Genomic DNA, 13490 nt, shown 5'->3' with positions numbered 1-13490 from the left:
CCTCGCCACTTTAGGGTGTGTGTGTGCCAGTGTTTAAAGGTTGTCTGTTTTGTATTCTGCAAATACATGTGTAGCTTTCACCCCCAGTACTGATACTGAGCATATTGTGCTAGACCATTGTTGCTGCATAAAGAGGCTAAAAGAGTTAACCTTGCCAGAACACTATGGCAAGAGACAATTAAACCCAGTAGAGCGTCCCTCAACCGCAGCTTGGCTGTCAAACTGAAAACAGTCAGCAAGTGCAAGACAATTAGTTTGCCAGGGGTGAGTGAACATTGTAATGACAGCAGCATCTTCCTACTCATGCCCTGGAGATCAGTACAGTACTGCAGATTCCCAGAGTACTACAGCAATTATGTAAAAGTATCAACTGCAGTTAATTGTCGAAAAGCTTTTAGTAGACTAATTTGAATTGCTGCTGATTTACAGCATTCACGTGACAACACTAAATGTCGTAATACTGGTATTAAGTTTATATGTGACTTCATTATGTTTGTGACACAAGCATGATACTGCAGTTTCAAGATGCAAAATGAAAACTCAGTGTTTAAACAGCAAAGAGCATGTGTCTGCCCTCACTGCTTCAAATGGTTTCAGAGTGTATGCATCACTTGTCTTGAAGGTGCTTGTGAAGGGATTTGGAACTGTGTCTGTGGCACGGGAGACACACTGCTGGAAAATGTAATTGTTAAACTGTGGGTGGAATTCAATGAGCATTTAAAGTCTCCCGGCCCTTGCACTGATTGCATAGCATCAAAGAACTGAAATTGAATGCTTAGGAAAAAACAAATAATGTTGTACTTAGTAGAGTTGATTAAATACAGTGGGGAGAAAATTCCAACTAGTGAAGTAGTTTGTATAAAGTTACAAAAACTAAAAAGTAAAGGAGAAATTATTGTGGGCCTCTGCTACAGACCCATCAAGACTGGAAGTGACAGCAGAAAATTCCTGGACCTATTATCACTAGGGAGTTTGATACTATAAACTAATGTAGTCACGGGGGACTGTAATTACCAAGCTCTCTAGTGATAAATAAAGTAGAGGAAAACTTGACTTGAAAATGCAGCTCCAGATTTCTGAGACTCAAAGCTTGGAGGTGTTCAGATGTGGGGTTTTAGACATGATTAGACGTTAGCAAAGTATTTGACATGCCACCTTGCATAATTTCTCTTGAAACATTAATTCACATTGGCTTGGATACCAGGATAGGGGACTACAGGGCTAGGTTTCAGGCTGGGTTTTATTTCACATTTCTATGATGATCTGGAAGTTGTGGATTGAATTTAACAGCATTAAGGTGTAATACAGTGGGTAACAGTATAAAAACTAAAGCTGAGTGACTAATTCACAATTGATAGTATATGCAACAAATTTCACTGAGTAGAGTATGAAATTCTCAAATACATTTGTTATCCAAAGCAATCAAACAGGAAATCATTCAGAAAAGTCCAGTGGCCTCTCTCACCTAGAAAGTCAGACTAGAGCAGTGGTTCTCAACCTTTTTGGGCTCAGGACCCATTTGTAAATGTTTATGGCCTGTTGCAACCCAGTAAATAGTCTGGGGGTGCAGGCTCTAGGGTGGTTTCAGGTGGGTCCTGCTCCAGGGCACAGTTGCCAACTTTCACGTGGTAAATAAGCACCCCGACTTTCACAATAAGCCAAAAATCAAGCTAATCCCATTTCAAAACAAGGCCAAAACAAGCCAGTCCCTAAGAACCCCAACACTCTATGTGACTAGATCCCCCCGGTGTGCAGTCTGGGACTGTGTTGGGCCTGCTGTGCACCCGTGACTCTCTCCCCCCTTGTCCCTGCTTGCCCCCCCCCGCCCGCCCCTGCTTGCCAGGAGCTGATAAAAAAAAAAAAAGGCAACAACCTACAAGCCAAAAACTAGCCAACAAGCAACTCACAAGCCAATTAAGCCAAAACCAAGCCCAATTTCTGTTTTTTTCACAGGTTTGGCATGTCTGCCCCAGGGAGAGGTTGGGTCCTGCCTGACACTCACCCCACAGTGGCAGTTCTTGCAGCTCCAGTGCTGTGTGGGACTGGCTTGGCTTGGCTTTCCACTCCAGGCGTTGCAACCTCTGGGCTTGCAGCACTGCTCAGGTTTGGCCCCTCTCACCTGACTGGACCAAATTCATGTGAGTGGAGTTGTGACCTGGCTCATGGGGTTGCTGTGCCACTCACTCCAATTTGGCTTACCCAGACTCCTGTCATCATGACACCTGGGCCAAACCTGAATGGTGCTGGGACCCCAGAGGTTGCAGTGCCTGGAGCAGGCCGCCCAGCCAGCCCCGTGGAACAGGAGCCACAGAAGCTGCCATATAACCCTTTGAAACATTCTGGTGACGGAGCCAATTTGGGGTCTTGACCCACAGGTTGAGAGACCTTGGACTAGATGACCACAGTGGTCCCATCTGGATTTAGAATTTATGAATCAATCCATAAATGTCTTCAGCTGAATAATTCTCTGCCTGCAGACTGTCATACTTGCAGTTCTCACAAGTGAATGTAGAAGTCATAATTTGCACCATGCTTTTTTCATTACACAAGTCACATAGTGGTCTGTTCGCTGACTGAATGATTTATGTAGCTAATTGGCACAGAGTGATTTTGAAGTGTACAGTCAATTGTAATATTTATAGTTCTCTGTGTGGATTAATTATATAAATCATCCAGTTAGGGCATAGAAACAATACCTGTGATCTGTTACTGATTAATATAGTGGAAATTGCAAATTTTACAGTCAAATATACAATTCAAAATTCACCTTCAGAACTAATATATATCTCAATTATTTTAATGTGTGTGGGAAGCAAAGATGAAACTTGAGATTATTGCCTAATCAAAATTCACATAAGAAATTGAAATTTTGGACATTTGTGGGAAATTGTTTTCCCTATTTAATTAGCTAATAACAATCCTTTGCAAAGCTTAGCCTCTAGGAACATACAGAAATTCCTACCTATTGCTAAAGTAGGTAGGTATAGGAATAGGACCAAAAGTCTTTACTGTTAATGCACTAGATTGAATGATGTTAGCTTTGAAAGAAAGGCAAAAATCAGTGGATTAATGATAAATTAAACTATATTTCTGATGCACAATTTACCTGCAATGTATTTTGCATACATCATGAACCCTCCCTCTCCCCCTCATCTGGCACACCCACATAGAATAATCTGTAAAAGCACTCTGAGATCATGGAGGAAAGGTTGAATAGAAGTCCGTAGTATTCTTATTAAAGATATAAATTTGGGATAAATTAAAGAGTTGCTCCATTGGATTAGCACAGAGATCTTCTTAGTATCTTAGTAGTAACTCTGTTACTCTTGTTAACTCTGATTGTGACTTGTTTATTATAGCTGCTATTGATGTTTTAGAAGAACCTCTAGTAGAAATGACTCTAGAAGGTACCGTAGGTGATACAGATCAACTTTCAGCCCTTTTCTATGAGAAAAAAAAAAAAGGTGTTTTTATAACATGTGTTAGCTAATGGGGTAAAAGCCTACTGTGGACAAGACACAATATAGTACAGTTCTTACATGAGCTAGCTGGTGGGGATAAGCCATAGGCTCTATCCTATTGTTTTCTTTGACTTCTATGTGAAAACTACAAACTGCCTTGTCCACAACAGGATTTTACCATGTGCTAGCTAAGATGTGGTAAGAGAGCACCTTTTCTCCTAGGGTACGTCCAGACTACCCGCCGGATCGGCAGGTAGCGATCAATCTATCAGGGATCGATATATTGCATCTCGTCTAGATGCGATATATCGATCCCTGAACGCGCTCCCGTCGACTCCGGAACTCCACCAGGGCGAGCAACGGTAGCGGAGTCGATGGGGGAGCCATGGCCATTGATCCCGCGCCATGAGGACGGAAGGTAAATCGAAATAAGATGTGTCGACTTCAGCTACGCTATTCCCGTAGCTGAAGTTGCGTATTTTACATCGACCCCCAGCCCCCCTAGTGTAGACCAGGTCTTAGTGTGGATGCACCCTAAAGCACAGTTACTATTGTCCTTCCATGAAGGATGAATAATCCAGATGTTTTGGCCTTCAAATCTGTCATCAAACCTTTTAGAAAGACAAGGTGAGTGAGGTAATATCTTTTGTTGGAGAGAGGCAAGCTTCCGAGTTTACAACACTCCTGCCAATGCATCCCAGAATGATGTTCACTTCTTTTGCAACAATATTACATTGTTGACTCCTATTTAGTTTGTGATCCACTATAACCTGTTGTCATTCTGCTGATAAAATGAGGCTAAATCAGTAATCTGCAGAAAGGACTGCATATGGCAGACAAACATCAGAAGACACCCCAGATGGGAAAGGTGACATCTGAGAAAGCTCACCAAGTACAAGCATCAGGGGCACTGGAATGGGGGCGGGAGCATGGCCCCATCACTTTTAAAAGCCGCTTTTTACTGGCTGTAAGAGTGAGAAACGGGGAGAAGGGGCAGAGAGGAGTGAGTGGGGGCGAAGTCTTAGGAGGAAGAGGTTGTGTGAGGACCGTTCCTCAGGGAAAGGGATGGCGCGAGGACGGGGGCTAAGGGAAAATGGGTGGTGCGGAGGTGGGGCCACGATTTGGGTGCCAATGGCCACCCCTCTTTTAGGGAGCTTCCCTCACTCCTGACAAGCATCCATATGACAAGGACATTATTTCCTGTTTGCTAGGAATAATCTGTCATCAGATGGCAGGGGCTAAGCAAATTGTTTAAACAAAGCATGTAAACCCTGCTGCCTGGCTTCTGCACAATGATGTAATGGTCACACTGATAAGGATGTAATTCTGTGCAATCAAAGTGTGTGAGAACGCAGAGGAGATGGTGTCCAGTAGGACATGACAGCCCAGCATTAGGCTAAATCTATGATAGCTCAGAAATTGTTTTACAGCCAACAGCGGACTTGCCAAGAATCCATTTAAGAAGCCAATTCAATGCCTTAGCTGCCCATGCTAGAAAAGCTAATGCAAGAATTCAGCCCTTAAGTCTCAGCTGCCAAATATGTTCTATACATGGCTGCAGCAGTTGGCACAGGTGCTGAAAGTAACTGGCAGTGGCTAAAGGCCAAAGCGAGAGTGCCAGCAAGTCAAGTGTTGTAATTAACTGCTGGTGCTAACTGCCACACAAAAAATGTGACTGATTTACACCTAAATCTCAAAAACATGGAAATGATGACTTAAGGTAACAAATAAAATTCTATCACCCTTGCAGCCCATACCTTCATTTAACATTAGTGATGGGTGAAAACCCAGTGATTGAAAGTTCACATTACATGTTCCAATAACCTTAACTTTGACCCACAACACAAGCTTATGAGCTCTTTCAATGTATGTCTTGTGGGTGAGAGTTAAGGTTGTTATTGTAATGTGACTTTTTAGGCTGATATTGTTGTGAAACGAATGAATAAACTGTACAAATATATATGACATTTATGTGTCACTTTAAGTCATGATTTCCATACTTTTAAGACCAATGAGGGGTTAATGGTGATGTTCTTGTTATGTATTTTGTATATCAGTTATTTGCTGTAGAAATTTAGGACCTATACTTAAGGTTGCTCAACACTTCCCATTATAAGACCCTGTTTTCAGTTCTTACAGCTTTGCCAGACTTTAATCATTTGAGCCAAAATTTCCTAAGACAGCTATTAGCTTCAGGCTGAATTGTTTTTTGAATGTTTCAGCATGCTTCAGTAATTTCTGAGAATGAGATTAAGGAAAAATGCCCTGTTGAAAATATTCTTGCAAATGTTTTATTAAGAAGCTCTACCACTTCCATGCTTTGGAGTAGAGAATTGAAAATGGGTAGAGTGTTCCCCTTTACATCAGTGATATGTATTATGTTATTCCCATGAGAACACACACTACTATGGCCACATTTATAAACCTTTGAAAAATCTGTTTGCACATGCTCAGTAGAAACTTCTTAGAATTTAGCTGCTGAATTCTTCAAAGATTCTATCTGTACTGAGAATGTGCCCAAGGATTCAGGGCCTGAGCAAGACTTTCCCTGCAATTGCAGCTGCCAGGTGTTGCTTACTGAATTAAAGACATCATCATAATGCATATGCAGAAGAGGGATCAATTTAAGGTTGCACAGGCAACTTGAAATCTGGCATTTCCTAATTTTTGAGTACTAGACTTCACAACCTTAACATTTTTTTCATGTAGTTTTTGGCGTACAACAATGATTATTGATTAACAAAAGGTTGTGGGTGAAAGAGCAAGAATGCCCTTTAAAAAAAAAAAAAAAAGGAAATATATAACTCCAGACTGTGTTGTCATTTACACCAGTATTAATCTGCAGCACCTCATCAACTCTACTGAATGCAGTGGAATTGCACAAGTATGAATGACAGTACAATTTGAGCCATTAATAGAAAAATGTGTCAGTCAAGTCCCTTTTCTTGCACAAGTGTTTCTAAGCCTGCTGGAGATTGGAGCATTGTTCTAGCTGTGCTTTTCATGGGCCATGCAAAATAGGTTGATTTTTCTTATTTTAAGAAAAACCTTGGATAACAACACTTTCTAGGTTAATGTATTTACTGAAGTTAACTGTCTTCCCTTCCTTACATTTATTGATTTATTTTATAGTTATTAAATAAAAACCAAGTGTAAAATCCTGGCCCAATTGAAGTTAATGGCCACATTTCCATTGACTTCAATGGGAGTAAGGTTTTGCCCCAGATCTTCTGCTGATTTAATTCAGTATAGCTCCATTGACTTCAGTAGCGCTAGAGAGATTTACATCAACTAAGGATCTGGGCCAATGTGTAGATATTCCTGAATTCATCTTTATTTGACTGAATTGTGAATCAGAAAAACCTTGTGTGAAGGTAATTCAAGACCAGGTAGAAGAGTTTGCCAATTCAAAAACTGCAGCACGTTTAAAAAAACTAAATCAATCCACAGTACCTTCAATCTCATTAATATTACAACAACCCACCTATCACTTACCAATCTGCTCCTAGCCAGGAACAGTTCTTTCACCTTTGTTTCAAGTTTCAGTAATTGCTAAACCATTTTTAAAATTAATTTATTTTAGAAAAAAATACATGAATATATATTTCACTTGTCATAAATAGGACTGGGTAACTGTGAGATTGTAATTTAATGAACAATAATAACATAGCTAGCTAAACACTGGAGTGTAATACATTTAGTGGTAGCAGCATTGCTACCCTAGTGATGTGATTTATTTAGTCTATCCCATTCCATCGCCCTCAGCCCAAGAGCTGTAGAGGCCACAGTGCAGCGAATCTTGGGGAAAGGTGGCTAAGATCAGGAAAAATTAGTGGAGGATCTTCAGAATTCTACTCCTGGTGCAGAGGACACCCCTGGGAACAGGGGACACCTGCAGAACAGCTATGGGAGGTGACGAAGGCAGGAGAGATGCCATAATTCTGTGAGGCAAGGCAGGGGACTGCTGACTCTGAATCTGGGTCTAGTCAGAGTCAGCGTGCAAACCCACTGTGAAACCCATGAAAAGACAAACTTTTTACAGTGGCCTTGTGCTAGGGTGACCAGATAGCAAGTGTGAAAAATCAGGACAGGGTGGGGGGGTAATAGGAGCCTATATATGAAAAGGCCCCAATATCAAGACTGTCCCTATAAAATCAGGACATCTAGTCTCCCTACCTTGTGCTTGGGTCTGACTGAGCTGCACTGAGTGCAGGACCTCACTTGGGAAGCAAAGTGGCCATCTGCTCTTTGGTTCTGGGCATGGTTGGGGGCTGTGCGAACTACCCAGCCTCAAGGTTACTCCAGCCTTCTCCCAGCTGCCCACAGCAGCCAGAGCACATCAGTGGTATGGCCATTACCTTAGCCATGACCTACTATGCTGAGGCTCTGATGCCAGTAGCACAAAGCCATGACACTCGCTCCTTGTCAACTGCAAATTTTCCTTATACCAGATCTACCAGCTTTACAACTGCTTTGTGCTGGAAAAGACGTGCAAAAGAGCTGTAGTCAAAAAAAGAATTTGGCCCAGTATATTGAAGATCCTAGTCACAACTTAACCTATTTAATGAGATCAAAAAACTTCTCTTTCATTATACTGGAAAGATTCTGGAAGCTTCCGTTTCCAGAATTCATGTTTTTTATGACAAGTCAGTATGATAATTCATGTAGGTTTTTACAATTAACTTATTGTTGGACAAAATGTTAAAAAACATGATATTTCATCACCTTGTCATGTTTTGTCATAATTTTACTTTGCAGGCATGTGTGCATGACAAAAAGGTCTGAAATGTCATGTATTTCACTACCAGCACACAATCACAAAAAAAACCACCCCTGTGCTAACCAGAAGCTGAAATGGTAGTACCTTCATTGGGAAATGCATGGTATTTTATCTTTTTATCATATCATCTATGCCATAAAATAAACATGTATAAAATGTCATGCATTTGCAGTCATTTCATCCGTGAACTCTATATAAACTCCTAGTTGGAAGATGCATGAGATTCCATCCTTTTGCCATATTCACAAAGTTGAGTAAAACATTTAGGGGCAGTCTGGCTATTTCGTTGCTCACTTCATATCTGGGAGAAAAGATTAATCGATTAAACAATAGGACAGCAACCTATATCTGGAATAATTTCCTCTTGTTTTTGCGTGGTAAACCACCACAATTCTATAAGCATTTGCTTATAGGTGCTGGAATTTTAGCTGGCACTTAGGAAACCATGAGTGGAAAACTGTAGTCGGGATAGAAATGGTTATCTCCCAGGGGAATAAATTTTAAGAACCTCAGAATGCAAAAGGCTTGTTTGCTATGACTCTCATTCTCATTTCCAGCCATCTTAGCCCCCTGCTTTCCTCCATAACAAGGATGAAGTTGATAATGCTAGCCATCCTCACAATGTTTTTGAACACAATCATACTTATGCCAGTCATAGAGTAAAACCACCACCATCTCTTCTTTCTTTCATTCAGAGAAATACAACTAATGCTTCTGGAAGGAAAACTCATTAACTAGAGTGTCAGCGAAGTTGACTTATACAACTTTAAGGTCACCACGGATTAAAAAATAGCCAGCATTTTTATTGGGATATCTTCACTTCCTCTTGGGCAAGTCACCTTGTAGCTCTGTGCCTCAGTTTCCCCACTTATAAAATGGGGAAAATGCTACCTACTTTGTAAAGTGCTTTGAGATCTATGGATAAGAGATATGATGTATTAGGGTTTTTTTAAGATAAATATATACACAGCAAGTTCTCACTGCTGTGGCTAATAATGGCTGGAATAGTAAAAACAAAACAAAACACCTCTGTGAGTAGTGATTTCAGAATATCAAATATGGCAAACAGGTCTGAAATTTCATGTATTTTCATTACCATTCCCATATCATTTTTCTTTACAGAGTCTCATGTTTGAGTTGCTTCACTGGGAAGAGAAGCTCTTTTGAGGATAAAATTTAAAATAGCTTCAGGTACCTCTTGTCGGTGCTGTAGAAACGGAGAAAATGTGAAGTTACCGTATGACATTAACAGAGGGTTAGTATTTTCTGAAACACATTTGCAACCAAACTAAACTAGCAAGCATAATGAAAGATAAAACCAATAATCCCCTTTAGATTCTACAGGTAAGGGTTTTCTATTAAAACACTGTTCTGCCAAAGGGGAAGTTAGAAACTATTGAGCAATAATATTTTAATATTGCAGACAATTTTGTTATCAGCACGTTAGTCTGAGCAGATACAGGTAAAGCAAAGCCCTGTCAAGCAATCAGACTGAGTGTAATCTCCGCTGGAGCACTGTGAACTCTGAATCAAGTGAAATGCTCAAAAAATCAAAAAGATTTTCTCTCCTCAGAGTCAATAATTTTCAAAAGGGGCAAACAGAGCATGGTTTCTCTTGGGTTTTAAAATCAAAATTATCATAGAGTTGGAAGGGACCTCAGGAGGTCATCTAGTCCAACCCCCTGCTCAAAACAGGACCAATCCCCAGACAGATTTTTACCCCAGTTCCCGAAATGGCCTCTTCAAGCATTGAACTCACAACACTGGGTTTAGCAGGCCAATGCTCAAACCACTGAGCTACCTCTCTCCCCTATATTTATCTTCTAAAAAATATGATCTGGTGAATAAGGCACTAGATTGGAAGGCAGGAATTCTGGGTTCTATTCGCAGCTCAGCCACTCTGTGACCTTGGGTAAGTCACTTCAACACCCCGTGCCTCAGTTTCCCCTATTTGTGTTATCTATTCAGCGTGTAAGCTCTCTGGGGCAAGGACTGTCACTGCACTTGTGTAACCCATTGGTGAGTGTATGTTACAGATTCCAGTCTGAGTCAATCCACGAATGATATGAGTCTGTTACAGGATAAGTTTGAGGGCTTTGGGTTGTTAGCTCAAACTGTAGCAGCTCATGCTTTTACCTTGGATATTCCTGGTTCAGCCCCTTGTGCTGGCCAAGATGGCAGCCATCACACTTGTACAAAGCTTCACACAAAGGGCTCTCATTCTTAGTTTGAGAGACTGAGTAATACAAATAATAAATACTGCTACTAATAAGAAGAATTTGTAGAATAGTTTTTCAAAAAATAGACTCTCCGTGGGTGGGAGCAATTTTGCACATGCAACCATGTGCACAGAACTGTACATGTCTACATTAGTGACACAAATTTCAAACCCTGCCCTCAGATGCTTGTGTAATAAAACCCAAATTAGTCCAAGAGCTTTTTCAGGAGCCTATGGGGTATGAGTGAAGTGCCCATTATATTGGATTGCTCTCTCCAGGGGCGGCTCTATGTATTTTGCAGCCCCAAGCACAGCAGTCAGGCGGCTTTTGGTGGCGTGCCTGCGGAGGTCCGCTGGTAACGCGGATTCAGCGGCACGCCTGAGGGAGGTCTGCCGGTCCCGCGGCTTCGGCATACCCGCCGCCGAATTGCCACCGAAGCCGCGGGACCAGTGGACCTCCCGCAGGCATGCCGCCGAAGGCAGCCTGACTGCCGCCCTCACGGTGACAGGCAGGCCACCCCCCTCAGCTTCCCGTCCCAGGCACACGCTTGATGTGCTGGTGCCTGGAGCCGCCCCTGGCTCTCTCCTCTGTGAAAGAGCCAGTGGGTGAAAAATGGATCTTATGAACAGGGCCAGGGAAAGCCAGGCATATTTCAAATAAAACTGTAGTCTCACAAGTCTGCTGTGCCATAAGGAAAGCTGCATAATGTTTTTTAACTGCAAGTTAATAATGTCCGTGAAGACCCCTGCAGTGGTTTCCCTGACTGGTCTTAGCTCTTTCCAATAATGTGTTCCAACCTTCCACAGCCAGGCCCCATAAAGCAGAAACAGGTTGTTTTTTAAAAAATTCGCAGTGTTCTGAAATGTCTCCTTTATGTGCAGAGCTACACATTCAGTTGGCGTCCACTGGCATAGCTCCATCAAAATCAATGGATTTACACTAGAGGAAGGTCTGGCCCATACTTTCCTCATCCACTAACTCTTATTTGCACTGGTTCCAGACAGCTGGCCTTCATCTCTAGGCCACGGTGTTAACCCTTTACATTCCGTGCCCCATACAAATGTTCAGGACCATAACTTTCAACAGCACAGGTCAACGTTTTCTACCCTGGGGGCTGAGCACGGGCAGCTTCCGATGATTTCTCTGGAAGTTGTGGGTGGTCAGTAGTTCTGAAAAACAGGCTACATACACAAGTGACTATATGTGGAGTCAAGAGCCTAACTTTAGGCACCCAGGTGAGAAAATATTGACCTTTCATTTCAATACTGTGATGAAGAAGTCAGGATGTACCAAGAACCCTACAGGCGTTACCGTGGCGGATGTACAGAACTGTGCGTGAAAGAGATGTAGGCACACAAGGCATACAGGGCCCAGACATGCAAGCCAATGAGTGCTCTCCACTCCAATCTAACTTCTTGGGAAATTAGAGTGTTCAGCAAATTGCAGGGTTGGACCTTACAAGGTATGGTCTACAGCACATCTTTACACATGAGGGTTTGTAGGGTATTGGAGTGAGAAATATTCAATAGTATGAACCTGCATTTTCCTTACAAAATCTGCATATATTTAGGCAATGTTCCATCTGCATCTATCAGCAAAATACTGTTATGTTTCAACAAAAGCAATAAAAATCATTGACTGCAGGGTGGCCCTTAGGATTATACAATTCTCTCTAATACTCACTTGCTGGTAAGATGAGTCTTCGGTGTGATCCCAAACTCTCCAAAGAGAGTAACAAAGACATTGGCGTCAGTTCCTGCTCCTCGTACATCTCCTGTCACAGTCACCACCTCATACACTGTTGGAAAAGAAAAGAAAAATTACTCACAGATCACTTCACCCACTACTGAAATGTATCCATCTGTGGGGTGGGACACAATCACTGCTTAACACTACAGGTTAGAATTTACCCAACTAAAATTGTTGCGGATATTTATGTAGCCAGATGAAATTTACTTAGATTGGAATTGGGCAGGACAGAATTAATTCAAACAAAATAAGCCTCTGTGTGCATATCCATGCATGCGTGTACATATTTTTAATGTATGTTATTTATATAACAAGTTGTTGTTGTTTTTTTAAAAATAGGTACCTACAATTAGACTCCTCGGATTTTCAAAAATACCTAAGTGAAGGGACTTATACTTCTAAGTCACTTAGGTGCTTTTAAAAATTCCACTCTTAGATCCTTGGATTTAGGAGCCACTAGGAGCACCCACTAGCTTGAGTTATAAATTCCTTCTACTGCCACTTTTCCAACTGCATCCTCATAACATCCTCAGGCAAACTCCTTCATGGCTGAAGTGTTCCATACTTGGTCTAAGCCCAGAGGTAAATTTGTAATTAATGTTTGAGCAAAATTGGTTGAACTATTTTTGATTTATGCATGTGTCAAAGCAATGTACTCTTCCTTATTTGTTCCAATGAGATATTTGCATAAGGCTAACTGAGAAACGAATAAAGCTAGAAAGTTCAAATTTGACTTGTTTTGTAGATCTCATTGAAGTGTAAAAGTTAAAGAATGGTGAAGACAGGGTGGCCATACAGAATGATCTGGGTCATTTGGTAAGCTGGACCCATTCAAAGAAAATGAGTTTAAATACAAGCAAATGCAAAGTCATGCATCTAGTGACAAAAATTACAGCTCATACCTACAGGGGAAAAAAGGACTGCATCCTGGAAATCAGTCATTCTGAAAAGTGCTTAGCGGTTATAGAGGACATACAATTCAGGAGTTCCCAGAGCAGTGCTGTGGCCAAAAGGGCTAGTGTGATGCTTGGATGTGTAAACAGGGGAGTAGTGAGCAAGAGTAGAGAGGTGATTTTACCTCTTTACAGCACTGCTGAGACTGATACTGGAATGCTGCATCCAGTTCTTGTATCCACATTTTAAAAACAATGTTAAAAAATTGGAGAAGGTGCAGAGAAGAGCCACAAAAATGATTTGAAGGCAGGAAAAAAAAACACCTTATAGTGAGAGACTTAAAGAGCTCAATCTGTTTAGTTTACCAAAAAGATGAAGAGAACTTGA

The 13490-nt window shown here is 41.4% G+C and overlaps 1 protein-coding gene across 1 annotated transcript in view; it reads right to left on the bottom strand.

Annotated features, from left to right (window-relative positions):
• LOXHD1 (lipoxygenase homology PLAT domains 1) overlaps nucleotides 1-13490 on the bottom strand; it is a 289678-nt gene that overhangs the window by 193875 nt on the left and 82313 nt on the right. Inside the window, exon 8 of the mRNA XM_054031209.1 lies at nucleotides 12144-12258. Coding sequence (XP_053887184.1) covers nucleotides 12144-12258 — 115 coding nt within the window. The remainder of the gene's footprint in view (nucleotides 1-12143; nucleotides 12259-13490) is intronic.

The sequence above is a fragment of the Malaclemys terrapin genome, chromosome 6 (genome assembly GCF_027887155.1).
Source record: "Malaclemys terrapin pileata isolate rMalTer1 chromosome 6, rMalTer1.hap1, whole genome shotgun sequence".
Classification (NCBI taxonomy): domain Eukaryota; kingdom Metazoa; phylum Chordata; order Testudines; family Emydidae; genus Malaclemys; species Malaclemys terrapin.
This window is presented reverse-complemented; position numbering and strand designations above follow the sequence as displayed.